A 25,757-nucleotide genomic window follows, 5' to 3' on the forward strand; every position below is an offset into this window, starting at 1 on the left:
TATCTCCCCCCCCCTCCCCCCATTTACATTTCTTCGAGGGTACTCTCGGAAAACTGGCTAAGGGACGCGGGTGCTTAGGATCGTTGTGGCCAGGCCGCTTGCCGCGCTCATTCTTGCCGGGACTGCCCCGTGATAGTGGGGTAAACTGCCCTCGATACGCGGCTTGTATATTTTTATGTTACTAACAATCATGCATGCAGGGACATTGGAGGGTCTAAAATCGTTTTAAAATAACTTTAGCTTCTTTTTACAAAAAAAATTAGAGTCCTGACGTGTGCGGCTAAGGAGGTTAAACAATCAGTTTCCTCACACAGCCGTCGGGAAAGGGTGGGTCCCCTCCAATGTCCTTGTTCCGACGAACTTGTATCATTAATCCCTTTGTCTCCGGTGCATGGTTGGGAAACATGACTAAAGCGCGCACAACATTTATACATGGTTAAATTTATTTTTATCACGAGAACTGGTCATTTCTACGTCTCGTACTTGAGTTCAACAGTTCGGTCGAACAATTTTTTTTTTGTTTCCTCCCTCCTACAAAACGGATTTCTTCAAGACACATTTTCACAACCTAGTCTTTTCAAAAATACCCTTTCACACAGCATCCCCAAAGATGGCACAGACCTTGAGGAATTTATTTTCCTCGTGGCTTCCTGTGTTTTTATTTTAACGGTGTATAAAATTGTTGTTTTAACGTTGTATACCTATATAAATAAATTGCATTATTCCATTTAGCTGTGATGAAAAAAAGTGGGCTATTTCGGTATTGTGAGAGGTAGGTGATGGGGAAGGTGTGATATATGAATAGTCGGAAGTACCCGACTATTCATATATCTTCCCCAAATACGGCATTTCAAGTAACTCGTTGCAACGATTCGATTTCGATTGGTGATCTTTCACGATATCCTCCAAGGCGATGCTGAGAGTATTTTTACCAGTATGTGCGAGTCTTTATATAAATACAATTATTCTCAACACTTTCCCTGTCACATCCACCAAGGCGATGCTGAGAGTATTTTTTTTTTTTTTTTTTTTAACTCCACACAGGAGGCCCTGAAGAAAATAATGTCCCTCAGGGCCTATGTCATCTTTGGGGATGCTGTGTGGAGGGTCTTTTTGTGGAGAGGAAGGAGTGAACATGGGTCTTGAAGAGTCCCATGTTGTAGGAGGGAGGAAACACAGAGGCCGGCAGTTCGTTCCACAGCCGAGCTGTTGAACTTAAGAACGAATCGTAGAAGCGACCCGTTCTCATGTGACAAGTTTCAACCGTGTACAAATGCTGGGCACGCGTTTGGCGTGTATCCCGACTACGCACCGGTGCCGAAGGGATCAACGACGCTAGTTCCTCAGAGTATCTTCCATTTTAATACCGATAGAACAAGGACAGCATACCTACCTGACGCCTGTGCTCTAAAGATCGCAGTCCGTTTGTTAAGATTGGGGAATCTATCAAACGGACCGCCCGTTTTTGCACAGAGTCAAGGGTTTTTTTCAGGTATTTAGGGGCTCCGGACCAGAGATGGCTGCCAAATTCGACAGTAGGGCGCACTTGCAATTTGTATAGGGTCAGCAGTTGTGTACTATTAAAGTATCTGCGGGCCCTGTACAGTACGCCCAGCTTCTGAGAGGCCAGCTTTACTCTGGCTTCGATGGAGCCCCCATACCTGAGCTGGTCACTTATAGTTACACCAAGCATATCAATGGAAGGCCTGTTCGGAAGATTGCTTTCGTTGAAGGAGACTAGATTATCATTTAGATCCCTTTTAGACGTAATCAGACAGACAGACATAATATCTCTACCAGTATGTGCGACTCTTTATATAAATACAATTATTCTCAACACTTTCCCTGTCACATCCACCAAGGCGATGCTGAGAGTATCTCTACCAGTGTGTGCGACTCTTTATATAAATACAATTATTCTCAACACTTTCTATATTATTGGCACGAGTTAAATTTCATATTCATATTCTAACATTGTCATATTCTTGACACGAGTTAAATGTCTTTAAAGTCAATAATAAGGCGCTAATAGATAACCTCTTTGATTCTACATCATCAACGAATAAGTAACACAACATTCCTGTGCTTTTTCCTTTCTATTCCGAACATTAGTTTTAATATGATAATTGTATAATATTACCATCGCGTTTTAAATAAATGATTGCAAATGCTTGACGCCACTTTTATTGCAGTAAATTCAAATCTTTCAAAGGAAACTGTGTTTCTAGCTACGTCTATATCGGCCTTTCTAGCAAGTCGCCGCTCTACCCTCTGGATGAGCTAACCTTGTTAAATTTATTTTTTACCAACCTCGGTCTGGCACTATACAATGGAAAATCTGTTCCCTGATGCGCTTGAACACTGATTTCAGAGGAACTTTTCATTTTGATTAAAAAACTCACACACTTCCTCACAACTTTACAGAACTACTGTGTAATATTATAAATAGATGGATTAACGTCCTTTTAATATGAACATTTTACATTTTTTTGATATATTATAATATGAAATTTATAAATAAATTTCTTTTAAAGCTTAGTCACTGATATCTCCAGCTAGTTATGGCAGATGAGATTCTAACACCTCATCTCTAAATTGTTAACATACTTCACTTTATACAAGTAAACCTTCTTACCTAGCCCAAGCCAATGTTCAAATATTTATAATTAATTTTGGTAAAGGTGAGTAATATAATTAATTTTATGGCGTTTAGCATTTTTCGTTTCAATGTTCTAATAACTCACGTTACTAACATTCAACAGTACCTATAAAATCCACATAAAAGAAATTATAAATTTCATGAAACCGGAGCGATTGAAAATATTTGTTTTAGAGCAGATTTTTAGCTATCCTATAATAATATTAAAGACACTTACGGCATTGTAAGGACACAATGCGTATGCCGGATATTATTGTGAGGGAAATATCTAATAACTACTATGGAAGTATTAATAATTAGTTAAATTCACACTTTAGTAACAATGTTTGCTAAAACTATTTCAACAGGTTGTTAGCATAAATTTTCACCCAAAAAGCGTAAAAAGATAATGAAAACAGTTCTGCGCAGCTAAAAATGATAATAATAATTATGTTAACCACGTGAAGTTTCCTTTGCAATCTGTTTTAGAATGTCCTTTACACTCCGCCTTATTTTTCTTTTATATTCTACCATTTCTTAAAATATTCCTTTGTTCTCATAAAAAAAAATTTTCGCCCCTATTTTTTTCCGAAACCAAGTAAACCCTTCGGATTATCCACATGAGTCGAATGTTTTTTATCTTAAAATATGATAAAATACTCAATTTCAAACGAAAGTTAAATACCTTTCATAAAGATAATAATTGGTAGTCAACTTTTACTCTCGAAAATCATTTTACTCTAGAAAAATAATAATACAATTTTGTACACGAATCGTAGAGACGTTCTACTTCTCAAATAAAATAATTACCTACTTAAACGTAGGAAGTATCAAAAATTCACGACTCACAGAAATCTATCGAATTTTAAAAATTATAATAAGAGTTGTTTCCGCCTACATATAGTCAGAGGAAATATAGAAATACCATAAGAAGTTAAAAATGAGAAAAGAGATGGTTCAAAAAGTAATTTGATCTGCACCTGATCAGTTTGTTGAGCCTTTTTAGTGTCTTTCATTGTCTTTTAGTATCCTGTTTAGGGTAGGTCAAAAGAAAATCATATTTTGCGTTCAAACGCTTCTAATTTTTTTCTCAATTATGAATCGTTCCCGTCAAGAAACCGTAAACCGTCAGTAATCTATCTGATAACTATCATAATGACTGTACACTGTAGCCTGGGCCGCAAAAGTATGGCGAAAAAAAATTTGACTTATTTCAATAAGCGCTACCGATAAAAAGATGTCTTAGGTCTTTATTGTTAATAAAAAATAAAAAAAGTCATTGAATGTTATCATTTTTAGGTTCCATTTTGCGATCGAAAATTGATTAAAATACATTTTTTGTGAATTATTCCCAAGTGTTAAGGTAATGAAAGAGTTATAATTACAATTTTCACAATAATTTGTTTAGTATTAAATGCTGTTTCAACATTAAGAATTTAACTCATAAATATTACAGATATCGTATAGAAATAAACGTAATCAATTATTCCGGTATGAAATCACGCTTAGTTTCTATTTTTGGCATATTTTTTCTAGAGATTATGGTAGTAGTAATAAGGCCTTCCCTGTTCTTCTTGCCACACACTTTCGAAGATGCTTCAATTCACAGCGTTCTACCGATTGTGTGTGACAGGGGAATTTCTCAAATTTTATGAAAATGGAACTGATTTCTGAAGTTAGGTTAAGATCCTCCAGGTCTTGTTTTGTTACACCTTCTAAAATGGGAGGATATGTGATCGGCGTATCTTGCCAAGATATCATATCAATATAGCATTGTGTATTAAAATTCAATGTTGGTACTTTAAATGTTCGGAGCTCTGTCCGGGAAAACTCTCTGGCTTTCAACAATCGTCTTATCCCAAGTTATTTGATGATAGGCGATTCATCGGTTATCATTGATAAGAGTAAATTTTCCGGATGAGCGTAGTAAGCATTTCGCTGTATTACGGGATAAATGATGGCTTTTAATTCGTCCGGAAGATAACGCGAATAGTTTATCATATTATAAATATGCCTCGCACCATCTTTGCACGACCCATGTAGTTTTATATCAAACCACATGGGAACATATACCCTCATGATAAATGTGGTTAATATGACCAGATTTTCTGATGGCGTTGCGCATCCAATATACAGTCGTAGGATACGACTCGCTGTAGTAAGCCATCGTGCATGTGACATCACTCCTGGGTTTCTTCTGGCAATATCAGGATGACAACGTCCGCTGGGAACTGTTTTGAAAATATCAAGCAAGTAGTGCTTAAATCAGCATGCAGGACATCGGTTGAGTACTCCACATCAATATTTAAAAAAGATTGAACCGGCAAATTATTACAATTATGAAGAGCCGAACCTACGGAGCCGGAAAAAGCACGAGGTCCAGTAGTTGTGCCATCCAACTTAATAATCAAATGGCGTAGAAGCAGCTCGTTGCAATGAAAAAGACAGATCAGTCACTGTACTGGACGATTTAAGGGTCTCTCCATCGTTCGAAACACACCACCAGTTGTTCCCGTGTTAACATTTGTACCATCACAACCAATTGCTTTTAAATGGTCAAGTGAAATGTTTTGACAAGCAAAGTATTCTATAATTGCTTTGGTTATATTAACGGCAGTGCCTGACCTAGGGGTAATATGGGTCAAGAAATAAGATCCTGGTTCCACGATTAACGATACGTATTCTTCAAGTACCATGCTTTTATAATATTTCTAACCTTTTTTTATATTAACCAAAGTCTTGTCCTTTCGACTATCAAAAAATAATCCACTTACTTTATCCCAAATTTTTAATTTCATGAGTATAGATCTGGTACGCAGACGTGCGTGACGCAGTCTATTTTTATCTATTACTTTATTAGTATTATCCTGCGTTATTATGTTGCAATCATTAAAAACGGCAGAAGCGATTGCTGCACCAGCTCGATCCGATATCCTGAACCTGTCACAGATCTTGGAGAGAAATATAAAAGATGGAGATTTGCTGGTCGTCGGAAAAGCAGTGGTATTAGTCTTGTAACCTACTTGATTTTGCGATCGGAGAAGATGATTTTGATGTTGAAGTGGAAGATAATGATACAGTGTCAACAAATTATTTTTTTTCACACACCTGGTCTTTTATTTTAGTGAGATTTTTTCTCTTTCTCTTCATAAATTTTTCCATTTGTTTCGTAGTCGGTGTATCAACACTGCCGATGAACATTTTTCTCTCACCTCTTTGGTCTTCCAAAAACTGTTTTTCTTTAAGGGAAACTTTTCTTGCTTTCGAACAAGTACAATAATCGTCTTTATATTTACAAGAACAAATATCGAACAGTCGGGAACTTGTTTCCTTAAATTGAGATACTTTTTTTTTGAAACAGGAACTGCGGGCGGGAACTTTTTTGTGTCGTATTACTACAAAAATAATAGATTCTAGTTATATACAGTAAAGCTACATACTTTATTAAAGAAGATTTCATAAATACACATGATTAAACTGATCCAGAATACTTTATAATGAGACTGAAAAAAATTTTTTAGCATATTTTCTCCAGCTTTAAAGGCAAAGTGGAGCCTCAAGATATTTTTTGATTTTTTTAAAAGTATATTATTTTGATGTTTTAGATACAAAGACAACTTTTTATAAGTAGCGTCAAATGGAATTCTAAAGAAAAAAAATCAGCCCACACTACAGTGTACAGTTTAGGATTCTTCTAGAAAATTCTCGAAAAACTTTTGTTGTTTTCTAGCTCCACCCAGACGAGAAAATACCGAAAAGAAAATCTACAAAACTTCTCAGGTTCATAAATTTTTTCACAATTTTATGAATGCGAAATCCTCAGCTCTCAATCTCAAGATACCGACGAAGATATCTTATCTCTATTTATCACAAGAAGGAAAATAATAAACACTAATAAATGGTTATTATTTTGAAGTCTGCATTCCACCCTAGGTTAAAAATACACTCTTACAATATAAACCCATTTAAAATTTAATGGTTTTTTATCGGACAGCAGAAATGTATATATATATGATTATATATATATATATATATATATAAATATACTCCGATATATATATATGGGTTTTGAAATTGTGAATTTATTTAGTTTTAGGAGGCTTTATGATGACTTTTAAACATTTATTTATTTTTTTATTTATTTAACGCCTAGAGGGATTTTACATATAGATGGTACAATTTTGAAGACAGACAATTTTTAAACATGAGAAAGAAATAATAAAAATAAAATTACATTAAAAATAATATATGCAAGAAACAAAAAATAAAAACAACAAGAACATTAATTAAAATCTACAGCGATTTGACTTGTTTACAAAAATACAGCTTCCATTTAGGAATAGTGTTGAAATAAATCTTTTACGTGATTTTACCACAAAATTCGCAAAGTTAATATTAAATATATCGACATCACTTAAGTATTGGTTTCCCATAGTGTGAAACCGTTGTATTGGAGAGTTCGCAATGTAATTGCGCTTATGTGTGTTGCAGTGGAATAGTGTATTTTGTCGTTTTGTTATTGTAGGTATTTGTAAGTTTATGAGTTGCAGAAGTTTGCAACAGTCGAATTTAGAATTTTGAATAAAAAAGGTACCTAAGTCATTTATTTTACGCCTGTCTTCCAATGTGTGTATTTTTAGAGTATTTAATACGAAATGATATTGTGAGTCTTCTAGTGGGGTATTTAACATGATGCAGTAAAACATCCAAAATCCTAACGTCTAAACGTCCGTACAAAAGACGTTTTTTTCTGGAGAGCAAACGTAATATCTGAAGAATTAACACTTTGAGGACATCCGACGTTTTAAAATGACCCAACTTTGTTAGTCTTTCCCATATAACCTTTTTTGCCTTTGGGTAGATAGGTAGATACATCCAAAAAGACCTAACATGTAAATATTTTTTTTTGTGAAATATTTTAATTTTGACATATTCTGTGTCGAAATTATTTTCTTTTTAAGAAACGATAGATATTAATCAGTTTAATTTTAAAAGTCTCCCGTGAAGACATGGTACGTTTAATGGAATCAAATACTCGAGTCAGGTCATGTCAGGATTCTGTCTCATAGTAGAAAATGAGTGAATACAATTACTATACTTTGCATGAAAGTGTATTTTAATGCCAAGTCTTTCTTTAATTTCGGATACATACTAGAATTGATGGTCGAAAGACGAATCAATAACAAGATCTTCAAACGAGATTATAAAGGTGAAGGGCATGAATACCTCAGGAATGGTTGTAACAAAAGTGTATTGAATAAAAGAAAGGAGAAAATGTTTCCCATAATACAACATTTATTTCTACATCTTTTAATTAACATGAGAACTCTTTTAATTAATGACAAATAACTCAGGCGTGTGCAACAGCCGAAGGTTGTATGCACGATTGGTAATTTAAATATTGCATTGAGAGCGACAAATGGATGGTGACATTTAATGTAAAACTAACCTGATGATAAGTAATAATGGGCGCCAAGCGATGCGGTAGGCAAGGCTATTATTTATATGCAGAACGAAGGATGACCAAAGGCAAAATCACTAAACTGCGGTGTCACCCTCGTTCGAAAATGGAGATGGCTCATGGCGAGGTTCGTGTCTCCCCTCTGTTCACGACGTCCCGGAAGCGCAGCCAGATGAATACTGAATTGTCGAGCTGCTGTCTTGACCGCGAGCCCGTCCCTCGTTGTCCCGGAGTTGCCATAGTTGCATAGTTGCCATAGCTAGCAGCTGTAAATTAGAGATGGGCACTGAATGTTGCTAAAACTCTGTAGCGGGCAGGAAATGACTGCTACAATGCCCCCTCAGCCAAAGGACTTATGGCTATAAGTCTGAGGTTCGCCTGACACCTCCTGACAAATTCGATACACCCTGCAGCAGCAGAAATATGTGGTGCGGATTAGGCGGGTAGTAGCGGCTTCGGCATTGAAAAAGTTGCGTATACAAATATTTCCTTGAAGTTCAGTGAGGTCTGGAGCGGTTGAAACTCCGAAGAATGCAGCATAGATATGAAGACGGAGGCGTAAGGTCCGAAAGTCTTCAGTTGACCCAGCATGGAGATGACGAGAGAAGAGTGTGGTCCAGATGTCTTCAGTTGACGTAGTATGGAGAAGTTTCCTTGATGGTTGAAGAAGTCTAATCCTAACCAACCCTTGGTCACCGTTGAAATAAATAAAAAGAAATATTGAGCAAATTGGCAGGCCCTTATCGAAGAAAGAGTGTATATAAAAGAATCATTGTTCTAAACACAAAAGATTAATAGTAATAGCTTATAAAACAAGCTTAAAAAAGTTGAGCAAAACTTGCAACAGAGTTGTGATTAAGTAAAATGAACAATGCATAAATATATGACAAGTCAAAACCACCCAAAGTATCTACGTGACAGCTAGAAATTATTTTAAAATTTCCTATGAAATAATTTTACTTGAATTTAAATCTCCACGAAAAATAACGGAACAACATTCCAGTGAAAAATTGATTAAAAAAAAATCCAGACATTAAACCAAACTGAAGATCAGTAGGTAATAGTTAGCTCATCTAGACACAGATGGCAGTAATGTGTTTAATCAATAATAATAAATCTTCTTGAAATTATTATTGAACAGTCTACCGATAGTTTGTAGAAATTATCTAGAAAATTAATTTAATAAATAATTTCATTTTCATACACATATTCTTCCGTCACCAAGTGAACCAGTGGGTGGCTGAAGAATACCGATGAACAATTGATAGAACATCTGATTCATTCCATACTTTTCCGAGCTCTAGAAAAGCAGGGAAGGAATCAAATTACGAAGAAAAATGTTAGGAAATGCACTATGATTAAATATGTAAAACATAAACCCATTACATAACCAACCACCATAAACCTGTGAATGTGATAATGGCTTACCGACTATTGATATTGAAATTTTCATAAAAAATCAACAAAAATATCTTAATTGTAAGCCTGATGAGGGCTATCATGTGCTAAAGAGCCTAAGCCATTATAACACCACAACAACTCTCCAAAATAAGTGCTAAAATGACAGCATCTAGATAGAAGGTATATTTCCTTCAACATACTGAAACACAACAGAAGAGCTGGTATGCTAATGTGTGAAAACAAAAGCTCGGAGCTCATAAGCCTATGATAAGGTCATTCAACAAGAAATGACAGCTTAATAAGTAAGGTAGAGCGCAAAATAAGCACATTTTAATCAATGATACTGAGAATAACAGCGGTAAACAATAACCATAATGCTGAGAGCGGATCTTCTTAAGAGAAATAGATATGTATGACAATTTTCAGACAAAACACAAATAACAATAGATAATAATCATTAGAAATGACGACATAGTAACATACAAAGCAGGTTGAAAAGAGGAATGGAATTCTCCAGGGAAAAGAAAACCATTACTCCCAATCAACAAAGTATCAAAAAGGAAATAAGTTTCCTATACCCACGTGATCAGTGTAGGTACCAGAAACTTGTTCACTTTTTCCCTTGTAAAAAATAATAAAACAATTAATTTTCTGCCACAATTAAATCTTTAATATGGAATGTTCCAATAGGCTTTCCCTTCATATCTGCCAGTTTGTAAACGACGGCCGAGACCTTATCAATAATTTTACTCCTTAAAAATTTTGGAGCAAGTTTAACGGAGAAATGCTTAGAAGCATCGGACAACAAGAAAGAGCGTCGCCAAACAATATTACCAACTTTGAATTCCACATTCCTTCTACGAAGGTCATAGTGAACTTTATTCCGTTCGTAAGATTGACGTAAACACGTCCTAACTTGGCAGAAAATGTCATTAAGCTCAGAAACATCTTGAGCCCATATGTCACGTTTCGAGAATGTTAAATCTTCCGAAGAAAAATCAGGTGATTTGTAATCTTTGCCTGAAATAATGGCTTCCCTGCCGAAATTTAAAAAGAAAGGGGTGTAACCCGTTACCTCATGTACAGCAGTGTTAATAGCAAGCTCTATTTCAGGTAAATGATTTGCCCAGGTTCGATGATCCGTTCCCACGTACGAACTTAAGGCTGTAACTAAAACTCTGTTAATTCTCTCTACAGGATTATTCTGTGGATGATATCTACAGTTAAAAAACATATGACGTATATGATATCTGTCAACTAAATGTTTCAATTTTTTTGAAATGTATTGGGGACCATTGTCTGCGATGATGCAATCAGGAACGCCAAATTTTAGGAAAATTTCATCCTCTATAATAGCAGAGACATTTTTCCCATTCGCACTTCTTAGCGGAAAATTTTTTGTAAATTTAGTGAAGAAATCAGCGACAACTAATAGATATTTATAACCTTTCTTATAGGAGCTGGGAAGAGGTCCCAATAAATCTGTCGAGATAACCTGCCAAGGACGCTGGACCAACTTAGGATCTCCCATAAGACCAGGTGCAGCCTGATTTGAACTTTTCTGTCCTAAACAAGTGTGACATCTAGATACAAATTTCCTTACGTCTGAGGACATTCAAGGCCAGTAAAATTTCAAACAAATCCTATTCAGAGTTTTCATAATCCCAAAATGGGCGTATGTAGGAGGTACGTGATGTAACGCAATCAAATCTTGTCTTTGATCCTTAGGAACAACTTCCTTCCAATTATTAGGCTTATGCAGGGCTTCCATACTCTGCACATGCTTATATAAAACTCCCTCTACAAGTTTCCACTTAGAAAATAACTCAGGTTTAGCTAAAACGTCACGACACATTTTATTGTACCACCGATCAGTACTAATAATGGGAGATTGAACAATAGATGAAATAACTAAAGAATCGCGAGATAAAGCATCTGGTACAACATTTCCCTTTCCTTTCCTGTGTTCAATAATAAAGTTAAATTGCCGCAATCTGACAGCCCACCGAGCTAATCTTCCAGAGGGTGATTTTAAGTTTACTAGCCACTTCAGACTATAATGATCCGTAATTACCTTTACAGGAATGGGTGACCCTTCAATGTAACCCCTGAATTTCTCCAAAGCAAAAATTAACGCATTAAGTTCTTTCTCAGTAGTAGAGTGGTTCCTTTCCTGAGCTGATAACGATCTACTAATGAAGGAAATAGGGTGTTCCCTGTTTTATTCATCTAATTGAGAGAGTACTGCGCCTAAACCTTCGTTTGATGCATCACAAGAAATTGTAAACGGTTTATTAAAATCTGGGCATGCTAAAACCGAAGCCGCGACTAGAGTTTCCTTTAATTTAGAGAACGCCGCCTGCGCTTGATTATTCCAAGAAAATTTTTTACCAATGAACTCTTTTTTGGTTAAGTTGTGTAACGGAGTAGCAATAATAGAAAAATTCAAAATAAAACGCTTGTACCATGATATAATACCAATGAAACGTCTAAGACTCTTTTGTGAGGTAGGTACCGGAAAATCAACCACAGCCTTTACTTTGTCTGGGTCAGTTCTCAGACCATTACTATCTATTACATAACCAAGATATTTAAGAAATTCTCTACAGAATACTGACTTTTCAATGTTAATCGTGAGACCCGCCTCGAACAGTTTACGTTTTACTAGTTTAAGTAATGCTAAATGCTCTTCAAAAGTACTGGAAATTACAATAATATCGTCTAAATAAAAGAAGAATTTACCATCAAATTCTGGGCCAAAGATTTTACTCATGAGCCGCATCATTCTCGAACTGGCTCCATGAAGACCGAAAGGCATAGAAGTAAATTGAAAAAGACCCCTTTTAGGAATAGTAAAAGCCGTTTTTTCCCTAGAACTACGTTCTAGTGGAATTTGATAAAAAGCATCTTTTAGATCAATAGTGGATAGAAAACGAGCTCCCCCCAAGCTGTCTTAAATATTTGAAATGTATGGTAAAGGAAATGCGTCTCTCTTAGAGATCGAATTAATTCTTCTGGAATCTAAGCAAAGGCGGTAAGTGCCATTTTTCTTTGGTACTAGTTAGATGGGACTGTTCCAAGCACTACTGCTCGGTTCAACGACACCCATCTGCAACATTCTATCAAGATCCTTGTGCACAACCGGGAGCAGGTGAGGTGAAATCGGATAGTAACGCTGTTTTACAGGTATACTATTACCAGTGTCTATAACGTGTTCCTCTAAATGCGTACGGCCAAGTTTGTCACCTCAGATTGAAATATACTCTTTAACTACATTATCAAGTAAATTTCGCTGATATATGGATAAGTGTTGTTTGTCCACAATACCTCTGACTTCAGAAGTAACCCGAGGAGCAGATTTAACTACCTTCGTATTCATAAAATTAGAAATGTCCGGACAAATGGTAAAAGATTTCCAAAAATCAATACCGAGAATTACATCCGTCTTTATATCTGGCATGACAACAAAAATAAACTCTTTTACAACATTATTACATGTTATAGGAAGCGAGATTTTCAAGTTACAGCAAACGGAATGACCCGTCGCAGAGGTTAAAGAAAATGAATTATTGAGCTTAGCCATCCTGGCACCAAGTTTTAAAAGTTTTAAATGAAAATTATTACCGAGAATTGAAACATGTGAGCCTGAGTCCAACAGGCCAGAAAAAACAGTTCCGAGTGTAGAAAAGGATACGAAAGGACGGCCGTCCCTGTCAGCCTTCCCTCCGTAACCTGATGCTCCTAAATTTCTGTAGAAATTCCTGACTACCGAAAGCCATTCTTGCCACGCCGGATCGAGAGCAGTGATGCTGGAAGACGTCTCCGCCAGCGGCACAGCTAACGTCCGGCTCTCGTGTTTTTTGACCTAACGCAAGTGCAGTCAGGAGTCTTGACGCCTGGACATCCACAGCGGAAGCAATGAATCTCCTCCCTGGAATTTACGTTATAACGTTTGAAAGACATGTTTTTATGAGAAGAATTCGCATGCCTGAAAGAATTAGGTTTTTTTTATTGTTGATACATTTTTTTTTACAATATTTCATATTTCAATTCAGTAATGTTGGCCTCACTGGGTTGTTTACCCGTGCTGAGGCCCCCATTTTATAATTTAAGAATTTATACATTTAAAAATAAAAGAAAAACAACATTAAAATAAAGATAAATTTAAAATAAAAATAAAGATTAAAAATAAAAGAAAAATAACAAAAGAGAATGTAAATCGGTATTTATAATGATATATGTGTTTGTGCGTGTTGCGTGTTTTATATCTTTTTTTGTGTTGCGTGTATATGTTTTATTTTTTTTATGTTATAGAATTTTGGTAATATTGTCTTTTTGTTCTTTAATCCATTTTTTTATTTTGTGTTTGAATTTATTTTTACTTTCCTCAATTTTTGTTTCAAGTGGAAGACTGTTGAATGCTTTAATAGCGTGGTATTTATGGTGTCTTTGTCCAAAGGTAGTGTTTACCTTTTAGGTAAAAAAGTGTTTAAGTGTTTTTTAGTGTTTACCTTTTAGCTTTTTTTTTTTTTTTTTTTTTAGGTTTAGAAGGAGCATTTGTATTTGGTGGCGCCTTTTCGCTAGCAGATGAAGGGGTTTGAGGGGACTTTGAACCTTTCCTCTGGTCAGAACGACTGTCTGCCAATTCAATTAATTTGCCCAATCTTTTTAGGGTAGTGATGTCCGGAATGGAGTTTAATGCAAGTTTCTGAATATATCTGGGAAGCATATTGCATTGGAGAATTTCCAAAATTTCTACATCAGGCAATTTCTTGTTTAATCTTTTATTTAAGATTAGAACATTAGTGATAAAGGTACCAAGTGAATCATTAGGTGCTTGCATAGTTGATCTCAACTGTGCAAGGAGTCTACGGTCATAATCGAGAATTTCATATTCCTCCTTGAGGCCTCCCACAAGGTCATCCCAGGATTCAAAAAGAGAGCAATTGACCCTCAGCCAATCAAGGGCAATACCATCAAAAAGTTCAAACGCGCCTAAAAAAAGATTGTGCTTACTTACAGAGCGAGACAGGGCGAGTTCTTCAACACGTTCAAGAAACTTCTTAATGCAAGTAGTGCCATCGTACTTGATATTCCATAAATGCAGTGGAACCAACGGAGATGTGGGAACAATAATGTCTGAGTCCTTGACGGAAGACATGGCGGATTCTTTTACTTGACTCCTTGTATCAGGCATTGTGACTAGATGTACCTAAATATTAATTGGAAAAAGAAAACAACAAGGCAACATTAATCACGTTCGAAGACGGCAATAATAAAAAGTAAAATTCCCAAAAGAGGAAAAATGGGTGTAAAATTATTTGTACCTACACTAGGGTGGATCGATTTTTTGTTTTTATGTTTTTCTTAGCAGCGGGGTGTGGAATGGATGCTCTATGGGGATACCTTTAAAAGTCATTATGACAGCATTAAGATATTTTGAGTGCAAGTACTGCCCCAAGTCAATTCAAATTTTAAAAAAATAGCGTGAAACTAGAAAAAGAAGGGTTTAATCTTTGCTCAATAAAAGTAGTTAAAATATAAAAAAAAAAAATTTTCATTTACTTATAATATTATCTACTAATCAAGAAACAATAAAAGTACCACTGCTAAACAAAAAAATCACAAACACTGTTAAAAAATATAGTCAAAAATCATAAAAATTATTGTATTTTATAGTCCTTCTTCGAATTCAATACTGACATTATACGACAAGATTCTAGCTTGTTTTGTATCCACCCTTCACGTCTTTCAGGGCCGCAAACAGCAGAAAATGATGCCGTTACCACTTTGATGCATCTTTCCGTGGCTTGCGTGTGACAGGGCATCAATCGAAACTTACACAAAATGTTGGATTCGATAATTTCGTGGTCTGCAATGGCATCAATTATTGTCTCGCTAGATATCAGTTTTGTAAGAGGTGCTTCTGTTTTTTCCCAGTAGATCAAGTCAATATAGTCTTCTGCGTTGAAATTAAAAGTAGGTAGCTTAAATACTCTTATTGGAGAGAACCCCAACGTACGTTCTCGGATACTTAGAATCCGTCTGAGAGCCAACTCTCTAATCTGTCTTCGTTCGTCGTTTAACATACTAATAAGTATATTTTCGCTTGGCCAAAATACCCGTTGCGTTGAATTACGGGATCTACCACCTTTTTCAAATGCTCTGGAAGGTAACGAGACAATTTTATGGTTTCGTGGAGGTGTCTCGCCAGTTGAAGTCTGCTCTTGGTTGTCTCGAAGGCTGTGTTTTTATTTTAAACCACCTCTAGGAGCCTAAACTCTTAGCACAAATTCAGTCAATATCACCTGATTTTTGTCGGATTTTTGGTTGATGTGTCAAGTCGGAGAATATTATTGGCTGTTGTTAACCAACGCAAATGACAGATTTTACCCAGGTTTCTTTTCGTTAAGTTTTCATTACATTGTCCTTCTGCGATTGCTCGGCACATTTCCAATAAATAAAGCTGGTCTGTGCTAAGGTCGTCACGGGATTTTGTAATTTCACAAGTAAGGTTCATAGTTAAGTTGCATTCTATTGCTTGAAATTCTATCACAGGAAGATGTTCACAGTTCTTGAGTAACTTTCCTAGTTGGCCGCTTAAGCTTCTAAGACCTGTTGTCGTTCCATCAAGGTATTCGAAAAGGTGTCTCAAACTTAACTCATTAGCATGTAACTGACAGACCAACCACTGAAGTGGACGATGGAGCTTTCCTTCAACAAGTCGAATAATGCCAGACTTAGTTCCAGTATTAACTGTTGTTCCGTCACATCCGATAGCCACGATGCACGCTAAATCAATGGATTTTGCCACAAAATATGCAAACAATTTGTGAGCTATTGTTTTAGCTTCGCCGAACTTAACGCCCATGTGGCCAATGTATTGTGAGCTAGGTTCTTTCAAAAGACTGATATGTTCTTCTATCACAACTTTTCTGCGTCCATCCTCCATGATTAATGTTTTATCCTTTAACCGTCAAACGATATGCAAATGCACAAATCAAAATGGGGCTGGTGGATGGCAGTCAGTGTGGTCCTAGTTTTGGAACGAGCACGTCGAATCTTATTGCGATCGATCACGTTTGTTAGATTATCTGTTGTCACTAATCCAATATCTTGCAATGTAGCGCAGACGATGGCAGCACCTGCCTGATCAGAAATACTGTATCGATCCAATGTTCTGGATACAACAGATAGTCCACTGTCTGTTGGATTTATAACAAAAGAAGAAGCAGTAGATGAAGCAAAGTAATGTTGGTCAGTTGGAAGATCAACGTTAGTAAAACTTGAAACTGTACTGCGAGATATAGACGGTTGATCTAAAGATGCGCGGTGCGCGAGCGAGGCGCGAGAAAGTGGACTCGGCAATTTGTCAAATTTTCGCGGGAAAAATAAATATTATCACATTTTTTTAATATTATTAAATAAGGCGCGGCAATATTTATTCATTATGAAATGTAAAAGTAAAAATTAAAGTATTAATATTGACACAAAACTGTTTTATAAAGGTAAAATTTTTTACCAGATTTTAAATAATTCAACTGCTTTGGGGCAGTACTTGCTATCAAAATTTTAAATTGATATTTTGTATGCTTAATTATATGTACCTAGAGCATCTATTCCGCACCCCGCGAAAACTAATTTGTAAAAAATAAAAAATTCCATACAATGGCGATCCACCATACTACACATCTAATGGACAAAAGTTCAGAAATGGACATACACCAATACTATTACTCAGATGTGGAATCTGGAACAACATTACAACAATAATAAAAATAAAATATACGGGACACCCACCAGTCCCGCAGAGTATTCACGGCCAAAATTATTTTAAAATAATTATAGTATAATTATGATTATATCAAAATATTAATAAAGCAAATATTAAGATAGAAATGCGGCCGGAACGTCGCGAAAGAGAGAAAGACCCCCATGAGCCGACATAAGAATAACCTTCATCAAGCTAGTTAAAAAAATGCCACCTGCAAAAATTTTTGTCAACTCTCAATGCCAACGAGACCGAAATAAATAAATTAAATGCCAATCGGGTTTAACCACGTGGGTGCGCCATTCAAACGAGATTATAAAGGTGAAGGGCATGAATACCTCAGGAATGGTTGTAACAAAAGTGTATTGAATAAAAGAAAGGAGAAAATGTTTCCCATAATACAACATTTATTTCTACATCTTTTAATTAACATGAGAACTCTTTTAATTAATGACAAATAACTCAGGCGTGTGCAACAGCCGAAGGTTGTGTGCACGATTGGTAATTTAAAAATTGCATTGAGAGCGACAAATGGATGGTGACATTTAATGTAAAACTAACCTGATGATAAGTAATAATGGGCGCCAAGCGATGCGGTAGGCAAGGCTATTATTTATATGCAGAATGAAGGATGACCAAAGGCAAAATCACTAAACTGCGGTGTCACCCTCGTTCGAAAATGGAAATGGCTCATGGGCACAATGCAAGACTTGGGTTCGATCTTTGAAAGCGATTTTCTCAGGATATATGTAGCCGAACCGACTGAAATTTCAGATATATAGTACTATGTTGGTGATAATATTCGGATTAAAGTATATTTTAATGCCAAGTCCTATATTTTCATATGACCCACATTAACTAAATCAGCAATTGTCTGACTGAGTATAAATACAAATAACTTAAAGCATTGTGATGGCATTCAAGTAATTATTTTTTCTCAATAGGTTGACTTGTTCATTATTTTATTGATCAATTAAACGGCACATAGTAATAATTATTTCATATTTGTATACGGAGAAAATTTACCGATATAAAGTATTGCTAATTTATTAAGAATATCTACACATTATTCGTAATCCTGATAAAACATGACTGCAGGCCTTTACCGAATTTATAGGTTTCATGTTAAGCTTTTAGTAAAAAAGGAATATATTATCGCGACGTCGGTACACGTGTTCATAAAAAACATTATATTTTCGCATTTCGTCATTATATACATATGAACAGAACAAGCGTAGGTGCATGATCACATGTTTCGATATGCTCGGAAAGTAGTCAAAATTTATTGGGAAACGACCTGCTATCCCGTTTCTAACGGGATTTTAATAAATAAGCAATACATTTTTCTCCATGTAGCATTACAGATTTGTAAAGTTTTGAATGGAGTATGAATATAAAGAAAACAAAGGTGACCCCGTTCTAACAAAGTAAATATTTTTGGCGATTTTTCAAAACGTATTTTTATGGAGATTCCAGATTCTTTTTGGGGCTTTAAGGTTTGTAGTGTTTTTTATTTTTTAATAATTGTCCCATTATTATTAAGGGTATATCCCATTATTATAAAGTGGTTTATAAGACTTTAAAATTATCTAAGTTTATTAATGTAGAGAAAATCCTCCCGTTCTTCCGGCCCCAACTCTTACTAAACCCACCTCAAAACGTATGTTATGTTTGCCATAATTTTGTAATATTATTCATGTTAAGTTAATATATATTTTGCCATGAGGAAGGAACGGTTCGGTTGACGTTAATAGTGTTTCAAACTAAGTTATATTGTTAAATGAATTTACCTCTATTCTCCCGTGACTTCTTGGTTATTTCGCAAAGGATGCAGGAGTAGGCCACCACGATGATAATCAGGGGGACGAAGTACAGGGCGGACACGCAGAAGAGATTGTAGGCGATCTCCTGGGCGCTGTTTGTGAAGAACCCGAAGGACACGCACTGCTCAAACTCTAAGGTCTCGGGGTGCGGCGATACGTGGAACACGACACTCTGAAACAATACATTTATAAAATTATTATAACAATAATTAAAGGCCTGAAACACCCATATAAATTGAAAAAAACTTCCGAGAAAAAATAAATACCGTTGACGGCCATCGAGCCCGCAGCCTTCTGATTGATTAAAATTGGTTGTTTTTCAGGTGAAAATTTTAAAATGCAATAATTGTTTGGCGGCTTAAAATATATAAATTCTTGATGAAAATACAATTTTTTCTACAAAAAGCTCAATTCAGTGCTTAAAATACTGGGGAATTTATTTCAATTAAAATCGAGGAGTAAATGAACGATGCTTTTGGAATCATGTCTTTCTATGTTGGATCAGTGGTAACGCAACCTCAGGACTTCCGGACGTGGTTGATTGGTTTGTCTTTTTTTTTTCATTTTGCCTTTGTCTAGTCCCAAAGTCCATACTTCCTGTCCTGTGCTACTTCAGTCCATTGAAGTAATTCCTCTATCGAGCATCTCAAGGCTTTCCACACGAAGGATGATACGCCTCGTTCTATACAATATTTAATGTTACTATAGTGTCTATTCCGTTAATTTAAATATTTCATCCTGGGGATTATCTCCATTATTTGGGTCACTTCTGAATCGCATCAGAACTTTATCCTCTAAATAGGAAGAGCGCGAATGCAGTGCAATGGGAGTAAACATAGTTTATGAGGGAGTATACACGTACTATCCATTCCTATCTCAATTCTAGTTCTTAACAAGAATGCTTGATTTTGACACCTTAGAAAACCATAAATTTTTTGCGGTAAAGTTTTTTCTTAAGTTTAACTCTGGATACGTGATCCACCATGGTGAACGAGATAAATATATACATTCCTAATAAGTCTTATGCACTTTTTATGCTCCCAAAGCGAAAACTTGCGAGTATCAGAAAGCGACCGTTTACACATTCATCGTCGCCTACAGACAGTTTGGCCTCTAACTTTTGACGCTTGTAAAAACTACCTGTTGGGGATGGAAACGCACCGTCGCAACGCGGAATCATAGGATTGGAAAAGTTCGGAATGCCGACTTACCCTTTTCTATTCTTCCACGGTTTTCAATCCATCTTTGCGATGGTTCACAACAATTCACAAATTTCACCATGCGCGAGCTCACGATGGCTTTGATTTTCGACACGGTCGATAAAGGGGGCTCCGTAATCAAACGATGTTGACAGGACGAATATTTTAACTCAACTAACGTCGGCATAGGAGAGGAGAGGAGGGGAGAGGTCGATAGGCCACAATAATTTTTACAAAGGATATAAAGGTAGGTAGCACGATGCTAGGTGCCAACACTACCTCATGACTTTTTTATACTTCTACTTTGCTTTATTTCCTATTACCTTTTGACATTGCATCATCGTAACGAGTAGTGCAAGAATAATTTCCTTCTGCGTGTTTGTTTGCTACAGATTGTCTTTAGTGTTTTTTAAATCATCAACATATAGACGTTATTTATGTACTTCTACAACTTTTTATTACGAGTACCACAACGTACTTGCTTGTTTTTATATTTTTTTACCATTTCTTTTTTACTGTACCTTTATTTATTTATTTCACATACACGGCACAACATGTGCCATTAACATACTAATTTACCGAAAATAGTACAGCAACCTAAGGAATGCAACAATATAAACGTAAGTATAATGGTATAGTCAGTAAATAGTAAGTAAGGTTAAAAGTATGAAAAAAAGAGATATAAATATAATATGCCTAAGTAGCAATCAGTAGTATAGTAATAAGTCAAAGTAAGAAATTATATGTAATAATATACAAAAAATTAGTATAAGGAAGAATGAAGTGCTTATAAAATGTCTAAAAGGCATTAAGAGTTTGTAAAAAATAAAATAATAGATATTAGATAGGTATATACTATGAGAAAATGAAAGGAATAAAATATATACTATTATAATATGAAAAGAAAACAAAAGTAATAAATTACGTAAATCTACCGGGAGAATCGCGTGTATAATAATAATGTGCAACACTGCTTGACAGTCCGATAAAGTTTTACATAGTACCTATGATGACTATGATATATAATGCACTGATATCAGCTTCTACCTATCGAGTACTAGTAGTTTTAAATCTGAAGTACATAATCATTATGATGGTATGGTATTACTCGACAATTTTTATTTAATGCATCTTTTATACGATAATAGACAATCAGCGTGATCGATGTCGGAATATTCATTGCGTAATCTGTGCAAGCGATGGATTATTGAATTTTGTTCTGCGTTAGTTCCAGTATTGTTGCAATAATAAGGTGACTTGAGTTTAGTAATGTTTAGTAATTTAATAATGAATCGTCCTAAAAAACGACACATAAGCACCATGATGTCTCCTAGTCCAGAGGATATAGGAGGAAAGTGCGTGACGATTGAGGATGCGGATGAAAACAGCTCGGTTACGTCATCCAAAGGCTCGGACGTCACCGAAGCGGAATATCCTTGCGCTTCAGGAGTAGATGTGCTCAATGAAACCCAAGCACATTTGACAGCTCTTCAACTTGTGTTAGCAGAGAAGCAATCTAAGGTCTCAAAAGACCAGCAGCTGAGGATCGCTAGAAACGTATCGGAAGTTTTCAGATCCGTATCTCAGCTGTTGTTGGAGCGAGAGACGATGCGTGCGGATTTAGCTACAGTTACAGCACAACTTAGAATGGCAGAAATAAAAATACGCCACGAAAAGAGGGAAAAAAGGCACCTTGAGCAAAAAATCATACAATTAGAGTCTGATCTCGGGCCTGTAATGCGGAGAGTGGCAGTGGCAACGGAGGCTACCCTCTCTTTTGCTGACATCGCCCGAAAACAGCCATATGATGCTCACCAACCCCCACCAATCACTCAACAAGGACATCGCGTCGGACCACCAAGACCTGCCGTTTGCATCTTTCCAACGGATGCGGACGCCACAAAGGACAGTGACGGTACGAAAAAAATGATTGAAGATACAATTCGGCCATCTGAACTAGGCGTTCGGGTCACGGGAATAAAAAAAATAAGAAATAAAGGCATCCTGATCAATACGGCAACCACGGGCGAACAACAAAAGCTATTAAATGCACCTTGCTTCGACAACTCGAGCAAACTGAAGGCCCGACTACCGTCAAAGCGTCTACCGAGACTGATATTCTTTAATGTTCCCCGGGACCTGACCGACGAAGATTTTTTAAGGATGGCTCTCACTGGTATTCCCAACGTTGAAGACATTGAAGAAACTATTGCAGGCTGTAAACTAAGTCACCTGGCTGGTGCTCGCACAGGTAACGCTTGTCACCGTATCTACGCAGTACCCGCTACCGTACGTAAATTTCTAGTCGAGCAAGAGAAAGTATTTATAAGCTGGACTATTTGCCGCGTCCGAGATTTTATTGGCCTTACTGTCTGCACCAAATGCTACATGATTGGCCACTCATACAAGTATTGCAGAGATACCAAACCCACATGTGGACATTGTGCTCAACAGAATCATACTGGTGAGTCCTGCCCAAATTCCACCATCAAACCAGTTTGCGCGACATGCACCAGATTTGGTAAGCCTGCTGATCACTCAACTGGAGATAGGGACAACTGCCCGGCCTACATCGCTGCACTCAAGAACGACCTTGCAACTATAGATTATGGAGTGTAACATACATGAGCATAAGTGCCTCACCATCGAGAATTATAATCCCGTGACGAACTGTCTACGAATAATGTATATGAACGCGAGAAGCATCCGTAATAAGTTTGATGAGATCGAAGAAAAAGTAAGAAGTTCGCGGTACATTGTACACGTGCTCGTCATTACGGAAACGTGGCTTAAGATTGGAGAGGAAAAGTTTTACTCCCTGAATGGTTACAAAAGTGTTTTTTCTTCTCGCCCCAACGAAGGAGGAGGCGGCGTAGCAATATATGTGATTGATACTATGAAGTGTGCAATTATTAAAAATTTCTCAAATGAAAATTCCTTTTTAGGTATAACGCTTAGTAGCAGTGATAGGAAACCAGTTAACATCTATGCTATCTATCGAAAACCCAACACAAATATGCAGGATTTTCTAATACATCTAGAAAAAATACTGAACGAAAGTAGACAAGATACATTAATATTCGGAGACTTTAACATTGACATATCCATATCCACACATTCTTCATTAAATTTTTGCAACATCTTACAATCTTACAATTTTTCAATACATAACAAAACATTTCCCACGAGAGTCACTGATACAAGCTGCACCTTAATAGATCACATCTTATCAAATAGGCAAAACATTCAGACTACTATATCGAATATTGATGATCCACTTAGTGACCATAATATACTTATTGTTGATTATAAGAACAACTTAAAAAAATGTTTTAATAATAGAACCAAATCCCGGATTACGAGACCTATCATCAACAGTATGTCAGTAAAATCCTATCTTCTTGATAACAATTTCACGATCAACTTAAGCAACTCAGAAGACCCTTTTAAAAGTTTCAATTATCACATTAAAAAGGCAATAGAATCAGGTACAACTACACCAAAAACAGGATTAAGAAGTCGGGTACAACTGAATACTCCGTGGTTTGATTCCAAATTAAATACATTAATCAAAGAACGAAACCAGATTCACAAGCAGTGGAAACAAGACCCTGGTAATCTTACTCTTGTAACACTTAAAAAGAGATTGAGAAATACCATTACTAATTATAGGCGAAATCTAAAACACAAATATTATGCGAACAGCTTTCAACAAAACCAAAATAACCCCACTAAAACCTGGAAAATCATAAACTCTATTCTATCAAACCGAACACATAAACCAACTAACGAAATAGAATCCCTCGTGGTAAATGACTGCGTAATTAAGGATCCGAGCCAAATAGCATCCGCATTTAATGAGTTTTTTCTCTCAATAGGAAAAAAGCTAGCAGCTACCATTCCGTCATTCCCGGATGACTGTAATACCGTTTTTGTGGAACCGAAGGCTTGCCAATCCTTGTACATGGCTAGGACAAACAAAGATGAGGTACTGAGGATCATCTCTAAAACTAAGCTGAAAGCAGCACCGGGACTCGATGGAGTAACACCATCAGTTCTTAAGACTTGTAAAGAAGAATTAGCGGGTCACCTTACAGAACTTTTTAATTGGTCACTGTCCTCGGGAAAGTTTCCAAATGAATTAAAGTTAGCGAAGATAATACCTATACACAAAGGAGACTGTAAAACATGTATCTCTAACTACCGTCCTATATCACTTCTATCGGTTTTTTCAAAAGTATTTGAGACCATAATCAAAGATAGACTCCTAAAATACATATCTGCGAATAATATCCTTACACCACAACAATATGGCTTTCGGAAAAATTCTAGTACTCAATGTGCCGCCTTTGATTTTATCTCCAACCTTCAACAGTATATAGACCAGGGTGAATATGTGGCAGCCATATTTATAGATCTCAAAAAAGCCTTTGATACGGTCGATCATGAAATACTCTTAAAGAAATTGGAATATTTGGGAATTGTTGGGAAGCCCCTAAATCTCCTCCGAAGCTACTTAGATGATAGATTTTGTCTTGTTGAAGTCAAAGGTGTCTCGAGTGGCTTAGGTAAAATCACATGTGGAGTGCCACAGGGATCAATTCTTGGGCCTCTGCTTTTCTTGCTATATGTCAATGACATAACTAAATGTGGTATCTCTGGAAACCTCCAACTTTATGCGGATGACACTGTAATCTATTATCACAGTACAAGCCTGAGTGACCTGGAGTCTCAAATGAATGTAGATGTCTCAATTCTAGCTAATTGGCTGCGTATTAATAAATTGAGCCTCAATATAAAAAAAACGCACTACCTAACTTTCGGTAATAAGGATTATGTGCCAATGAATATCACACTTGGAACTGAGAAGCTCCAAAATATAGAAGTCACGAAATATTTAGGGCTATTAATAGACTCTAAACTTTCGTGGAATTCCCATGTTGAGCATGTGAAATCTAAAATATCCCCAATAACCGGCGTACTGTACCGACTCCAAGGTCTTCTCTCTACATCTCTACTAAGGGCCACATACTATGCGATGATTCACTCCCATCTGAGTTATTTAGTTAGTATCTGGGGCACTATTACTAAAAAACAAATATCAGAAATACAAGTGATTCAAAATCGAGCAATAAGGAATATCTACCGTCTACCGTGGGATATACATATCAAAGATATATATTTAAAGACAAACATACTTCCTTTTACGGTTCTACCTAAATACAATATCACTTGTACAATATTACAAATCATACATAGATCCTCACACACTAACATCAAACCAGCATTTAATTCAGACATACACCAGCACAAAACACGGTCCCAAAATCTAATACACCTAGCATCGTCTACCCACACAACAAAATTTGGTATTAACTCATTACAATATATTGCATATAGACAATACAATGCATTACCTAATGAAATAAAGCAATCAGTAACTAACAAAAAAATATTAGTTAAA

General features: G+C 36.2%; 1 protein-coding gene across 1 annotated transcript in view; it reads right to left on the reverse strand.

Moving 5' to 3' along the window:
- LOC149425722 (gonadotropin-releasing hormone receptor-like) overlaps positions 1-25,757 on the reverse strand; it is a 627,687-nt gene that overhangs the window by 361,318 nt on the left and 240,612 nt on the right. The window contains exon 3 of the mRNA XM_089646095.1: positions 19,062-19,266. Within this exon, the coding sequence (XP_089502221.1) occupies positions 19,062-19,266 (205 nt within the window). The remainder of the gene's footprint in view (positions 1-19,061; positions 19,267-25,757) is intronic.

Source organism: Hesperophylax consimilis, chromosome 2, assembly GCF_061612785.1.
Source record: "Hesperophylax consimilis isolate HC1 chromosome 2, BYU_Hcon_1.0, whole genome shotgun sequence".
In the NCBI taxonomy this organism is placed as follows: Eukaryota; Metazoa; Arthropoda; class Insecta; order Trichoptera; family Limnephilidae; genus Hesperophylax; species Hesperophylax consimilis.